Genomic DNA, 7,013 nt, shown 5'->3' with positions numbered 1-7,013 from the left:
AATGTACCTTACATTTCCATTTAAATAGTAAGTAAACCTTTATAATGTTTTTTACATTTTATGGCCCTTTAAATTGCGAGCAGATTGGCAATGAAGCCTGTGCATTCTATTGAATCCATACCTCCCTCTGTGTGTGCACTCAGCCAGGAGCTGTGCACTGCTTTCGCCTGAGTTGCACACCTCTTAGGGGGGAGTTTTGATGATCGTGGGAGTCTCAGGACAGACACCATTAGTTTTCTTTCAAATAAAAGGACAGTAAAATATAAAAAAATATAAAGATTTACTTACTCTTTAATTATTTACATTCTTTATGATTCTTTATGATTATTGCTTTAGATGATTGGTATGTTTATCTATACTTTCATTTTGCATAATACAGGAAACCACCTGTTTATCAAAATAATTTTGGCTCATTTAGATGTGCATGCTAAATAGCATTCTTCCTCATATGCTGCTGATTTATTGGGATCATTTAATGATCCTTCGGACTCTAGCACAATGATTGGTCCCACAAGTTTAGTAGACAGTCCCTTTAGAGTTGACTTCAGAGGTGATCATTACCCACTAGGGGCTATTTGTTATTTTCTGTTTCACAAATAAGCTCAACTAACTTTAAGAGTGAGCACAAATGCTTTAGAAATGGAGAGTAGGACCACAAAATTGTTTCTTTTGGTGGGCTCAAAGAGACAAGTATGACATTGAGTATTTATTTCTTAAATTGGGGTCTAATTATCTCAATAAAGAAGACAATATGTGGAAAATGGATAAATTGTGGTGGTTGAGATTAATATACTGTGTATTCTAACAGATAATTAATGTTTTTTTGATACACAGGCTTTCTTCAACTGCCAAAAATGTTCTATCACGGATCTCTTCTGCTCACAGTAGTGGTCAGTATGGTGGCCTGTCTCCCCGATCCACTAAATCAGGCAAAGGTTCCAGAAATTCCCAGCATTACAAAACCTATTTCACCTCCTAAAATAGCTGCAAACATTCCAAAGGCAACAGGAGGTATTCTGAAGAAAATTGGACTGAAAGGTTTGTGACTCTGTTAATGTCAATAATTGATATATAGATATAAATTAAACTAAAGGCACCCATACGCATTAGACTAATGTAGGCAGAGCTAGCTGATATTGGCTGGTTCAGCCGAGAATCTAATATCAAGGCACTGGGCAACTGATGGTCCGGCAAGGTATCGATTGGTCATGCCCGACGCTTCTGCTGGCAGCTTTCTCATAGAGAACATAGAAGCCCTTGTCTGAATGAGTGCTCCTGGGCATGGGAGAGTCGGCTGAGATGGCTGTTGGCCGAACGATTGGTCAAAGCATTGTTCAGCCAATAGCCATCTAATGTGTATGGGGCCTCATAAGTGTTATAATAAACTATTTAGCAATAACCAGCCTTGTAGACAATCCAAAAATATCATACTATTTTGTGTCTACAGTTCCTATATTCACCCTGTTGTCAACTCATCATAGTTAAACACTACTAATAAATCCTGTGTAGTCCAATTCTGCGTTTTTACTTCCATCTCCTGTTTAATATATCTTGCTAATCTTTTGCATCTTTGTTAGAAAATCAGATTTTATGCAAGACTGTTTAGAATGGGAGAGATATATCAATACTGTTCATAATTGATAAATGCAGTCTTCATAAATCTCAGCCATTGCTTTTAGAGTGTGGTACACTGATTTGCTTTCCGAGAAGTGTAGGGATTATACTGGTGCTATACAGGAAAATACTAACTGTCCAAGAACATTATAGTATGCTCAGCTTAGCCCTTAGGTATATGTCGATAAAAAGCTTGTCAACTGACAACAATAATGAGATTTATGAATTAAGTTTTGAAAGCTTTAGAATGCATTTGTTTATACATATGATATTTCTATTTCACTTCCCGGATTTCCAGTTATAGGCAACAAACCTGTCCAGTGGCAAGACCTCCAACGTCGTGTCAGCAGGCTTGAAGCAGGTAAGTGACTGAAGAACATTTCTTGTAAAAAAATAATAAGTTCCCTGTGCTGAGAACTTTTTGTTCTTTCGCTATGCTGTTTCATTTATCTCTAATAGCAGTCAGTAATGTTCTTGACGTTTTTCCTTTTGTCACTGGTTACAGGAACTAAGTAGTGTAAGAGTTCAGCTATTATTAAGCAATAGTTTTGAGTCATCCAACCTTCACAAAAATCCATATATGCTGCTCCATTTTCCATAATTCTGACATTTTCCTATTCTCAGTTTGCCAGTCCCAGACATTGCTACGGCAAACCATGACTTAACAAAAAATGTTCGACATGCATCTTTTCCCTTCAGTTTTCAGGATTGAGGGAATAAAGATTGATCATAGTTTTATAGTTTTAAGGGTGAAGGCAGAAAAATTCCTTCCTGACCCCACATTCGGAAATCAGACTGGATCCCTGGATCAATGTCCCATCACAGAATCTAATGCCCATACCCTGTAATATTAAAATTTATTAAGAAAGGCACCCAGGACTCCATGTACTTTTGTAAAGAATCAACCATTACAACATCATATGGCGGAGAGTTCCATAATCTCACTGCTCTTACATTAAATATTCACTTTCTGTGATTTTGTTTAAACATTCTTTCCTCTAGATCAGGGGTGGGGAATCTTTTGTCTGCCCATGGCCAATGGAAAATATTTCTACCATCCTTCGGGGGCCGTACAAATTGCTAGCTAACTCCGCCCACAAAAAATGTCCTGACCCTGGCACTGGTGTCAGGATGTAATCTTTCACTGCATGCGCCTCATCATTCAGTAGTGAACGCAACGTGCACATGCTCACAGAGAAAGAAGAAACTAAAGGGCTGGCAGACGGCAAAACACAGCTGATGGCCCAAGCACTTTGGTTCCCAGGAATCTGCCTGGGGGCCGAACAAAAGGTCATTGCAGACCGTAAATGGCCAACTGTTCTACTATATGCAGATATTACACTAAATTTAATTTACCTCAGCTTCTATATAATAATAACCTGGGTACTTCGTTAAATAAATGATCAGATGTTGCCTTTGTCTGTACATAGCGAATCAAGTGTATTGTGTAACTACTGCTCATATAAGTTGGTGGGAGGCTCACTCCTGCACACCGCCCTTTTTAACTGGGATTTAACTGCACTACTGTAACTTTAAAGCAAAATGGTAGAAAAATTTTAATAAAGATTACTTAAAAAGTTGCTAAACATTGCATTTAGGAATAACATAATAAATATTTGTGCAAAGGTGCATATAGCCTTTAATGTATACAGTAGATTTCCACTCATTCACTGCTAGATGCAGTTAAAAATTGGTCATAAATGCCATGAGTAAAGTTGAGTCAATTGAGTAAATAGATTTTTTTTAAAATGTAGTGCCAGATAATGGCTGGGAATTGAATACTGTTCATTGAATATATTTGTATTCTACATTTTTGCCACTATGGTCAAGTATGACAGTAATAGAAAAAGTGAGTACGGTGTACGCAATTCTTGTAGACTTGTTTTAACCAGAAAGATACTGGGGTAATACCATTTTATGCATTTATGAATGGTTGTTTGTATGAAGCCAGGCTCTTTTGTTAGATGCAGGTCTAAGTGGTGAGATTCGCATCTATCATACATGTATATATGAGCTGAGACTACTCCTTTAACAAACAGGTTATCAACAGTTATAAATCTCAAAATTAAAAAATAATATTTAATTACTAAATATTTTCAAAGCTTATTGAGCTGCAAAATTAAAGGACTACTCCAGTGTTTGTTTTTTAATTCCCCCTCCCCCCTCTGTTAGCAGTCAGTAATATGTGTACAGTGTGTACATCAAAATAATTACCTATTGCTGTCTTCTGCCATTTCCAGGGCTGTTTTGGCCCTCTTCTGATTCATGTGACCGCAAATGTGACCAGCCACCTCGCGCAGCATCTATTGTGTGGATAAGGAGTCACTTTCTCAATGTAAGTCTATGAGAAACAGAGCAAGGCTCTCATTAGTTTACATTAAAAAAGGAAATAGCGGTCTACTGTGTGAGCTGGTAAGTCAAAGCTGTGGTCACACAATGCAGGGTACAAAAGGAGCAGGACTGGACATGGCAAAAGACACTGATGGGTTACTATTATAAAGCACACTCCGTAATCATATTACAGTAATGGCTAATGGAAGGGACAATAAAAAAATGCAGAAGTGGTCCAATAATTTAATGATCATTTAGGCCTATGGAACTTTTTCCATCTTAAATATGATTCATATTTTTGTATATTATCTAGTTCTGAAACTGGAAGGAAGAATCCAAGTAGTAGGTGACAAAATGATTGCCACCAGCGGAAAAGAAGTTGATTTTGCAACATCAAATCTTACATGTAATGGGATTGGTGGACGCATTGTTTCTCCCATGAATGAAGCAGAGAACAATGCTGCATTGGAATTTGTGAAGAAATATAACAGATATGCATACCTGGGAATGAAAGAGGGACCAGTACCTGGCGCCTTCAACTACTTGAATGGAGCCCCTATAGTTTTCTCTCGCTGGAGAAAAGGTGAACCCAGTGGAAAAGGAACTGAAGGCTGCACTGAAATGTATACGGATGGCCAGTGGAATGATAAAGCTTGTAACCACAAACGTCTTACTGTCTGTGAGTTATAAATTGAAAATGTCTACTCATCTGGGTCTCTGATTCAATGTTGCTTAAACTTTTACTTTGTTAATTAAAAATATTGTTTCATATGTAGCTTACTTCTACTCTGCTGATATTTCACATACATTTTTCAAAATAAAAGTTCAGGCATTTTAATTTTCTATGTCCTATTACCTGTGTTTATCATCAATTTTATTGTTATCATTTTGTTACTGAATTTGTATTCAACTTCAACACTACAAACTACACCTTAATCAGAGGTGGATCTAGGTTTTCTGCAACCAGGTCAAAAATTCAGTTTGGCGCTTCCCCTATACATACCTTAAGCGGTGTGGGTAGTCATCATGTGACGCTCATATTCAATTTCCATTCACATTGCAACGAGTTTCTTTTCCTGATTCTCTCAATGTTCAGTGAAAACTACAGCCCCTTTTTCCTTCAGAAAATCAGAAAAAGAAGTTAGTTGGCACATAACAGCAAGTATGAAAATCGCATATGAGTTGTCATGTGATTACAGCTGGAATCAGCAAGCAGAGCCAAATTCTGAAAGTGAGTATATTACATACTGTTGGGATTTGCATACTACAATGTTTAAATTTATAACTAATGCTTCTAACATAAATACAAATGTAATAACCCTTAACTTTTTACATAGGACAATACGTTATTAACATAGCCATATATCATGTTATCTGACATGATATAGATTGCTACAAGTATACAGGATCAGAACCAATAACAATATAGGATACAACATTACAACTATTGTCAGCACAGAAATACAGCATCAAAACCATCATCAGTACATGAAAATATCACCTATGCCACCATCAATACCTGAATACCGCACAATAAGCACATGAATACAGAAGGAAATCATCATCAGAACATGAATACATCAATAAAAACACCATCTGTAGAGGAATATGTCACCAGAAGCATCATCATTACAGGTATTCATCAACAAAAGCACTATCAGTAAATGAAAACATCACCAAAAGCACCATCAGTACATGAATATATTAATAAAAACTCCATCAGTACTTGAATTGGAGTAAAATGCTAGGGAGCAAAGAGAGTGCAAATAGGATTTTTAACCGATTAAAAATAAGATAAAAGAAATGAATGCACGCTCACCTGGTGCTGTTGCACATTGCACCAATTAAATGGCATAAAATCAGTTGCTGCAGGACACAGGTCATCAGACCCAAGGAAATGCTGTCCAGATAAATTGTGGTTCTCCTGCGCTGCTGCTATGCTTATAAGGAAAATCTTGTAGGTGATGAGTTCATAAAAGGATTGTTTATTAGTGGGTTACAAAGTCAGCGCATTTTGAAGTTAGCAAAACTTATTCCTCAGGACATAACCTTAGGATACTGTGAGTTGTAGTTAACAGCCTTTATCAGACCATACATTAACCAAATTTGTTTTTTTATTTATTCAAATTCAAGCACACAATGATTTGATTCTTACCCTTCGGGAATATGTGCTGACAACAAAATCTTCCACTAGCTCAGGGGCACAGCTATGGGCAACTCATGTGCACCAACATATGCCAACTGTTCCTGGGCTGGTGGGAGGAAATGGAGGTCTTTCTTGATAGGATAAATTACTACACTACACACATGGAACTATGGATGATATATATCAATCATATACTGGTAGTATTGTAGGGGCCTAAAGAAAAGCTTGTGGAATTTGTTGAGGTTCTCAATGTCAATCCATTGGGTCTAAAGTTCACATGGGAAATGAATCAGACACATATACCCTTTTTGAATCTCCTGATCACTAAGCATAATGATGGTGTTATTAATACCATGATATTCCGAAAACCCACAGCAACTAATTCCCTTCTTTGGTGGGAGCGACATCACCCTCTCAATCTGAAGATGGAAATCCCAAAAAGCCAGTACATCAGACTGAGGAGAAATAACTGATAAGGATTTCACACAACAAGCAGGAAAGCTGAGGGAAAGATTCCACAATAGAGGGTACACTGACTGGGTTCTAAGAAGAGCATATCAATTTGCCCTGGAACAAAACAGGGGAACCTTGCTATCCCCTGCCACTAAGAACAATAAAACAGGAAAATGAGCCCATCAGATTGATAGCAACATACAATAATGGAAGCCCACAAGTTAGACCTATTCTGATAAATAGTCTTTGTGACTCAATGGCGCCTGCGCAGAAGATCACTGACTACAATAGTGTATTCCGTGATCTTCTGCGCAGGTGATGTTGAGTCACGGACACTTTCTCCCTCAGAAGGAAGAACCGTGGAGGGAGGTCAAAGCACAGGTGCAGGACTACAGCGCCGCAACTGCACGTCACAGGAAACTGTGATGTGTAGGGGAGGAGGGAACTATTATAATGAAGACAGGAGGCG

At 37.7% G+C, this 7,013-nt stretch overlaps 1 protein-coding gene across 1 annotated transcript; it reads left to right on the top strand.

Moving 5' to 3' along the window:
- Window positions 1–639: 639 nt before the first annotated feature.
- LOC141271669 (uncharacterized) lies at window positions 640–6,564 on the top strand. Its single transcript, XM_073681708.1, has 6 exons — window positions 640–646; window positions 835–1,038; window positions 1,913–1,975; window positions 4,259–4,624; window positions 5,042–5,176; window positions 6,467–6,564. The coding sequence occupies exons 1-6, from the start codon at window positions 640–642 to the stop codon at window positions 6,562–6,564; spliced, it is 873 nt and encodes a 290-aa protein (XP_073537809.1).
- The last annotated feature ends 449 nt before the right edge of the window (window positions 6,565–7,013 follow it).

The sequence above is a fragment of the Phyllobates terribilis genome, unplaced genomic scaffold, assembly GCF_046119375.1.
Source record: "Phyllobates terribilis strain yellow unplaced genomic scaffold, ASM4611937v1 Scaffold_5__5_contigs__length_657084704, whole genome shotgun sequence".
Classification (NCBI taxonomy): domain Eukaryota; kingdom Metazoa; phylum Chordata; class Amphibia; order Anura; family Dendrobatidae; genus Phyllobates; species Phyllobates terribilis.
Note: the sequence above shows the minus strand (reverse complement) of the source record. Positions and strands in the feature narration are given on the sequence as shown.

Excerpts from the sequence above, each read along its gene's own strand:
- LOC141271669 (XM_073681708.1), top strand. Across the intron at positions 1,039-1,912 it reads GAAGAAAATTGGACTGAAAG|TTATAGGCAACAAACCTGTC; the intron begins GTTTGTGACTCT and ends CCGGATTTCCAG. Across the intron at positions 5,177-6,466 it reads AGCAGAGCCAAATTCTGAAA|CAACTAATTCCCTTCTTTGG; the intron begins GTGAGTATATTA and ends GAAAACCCACAG.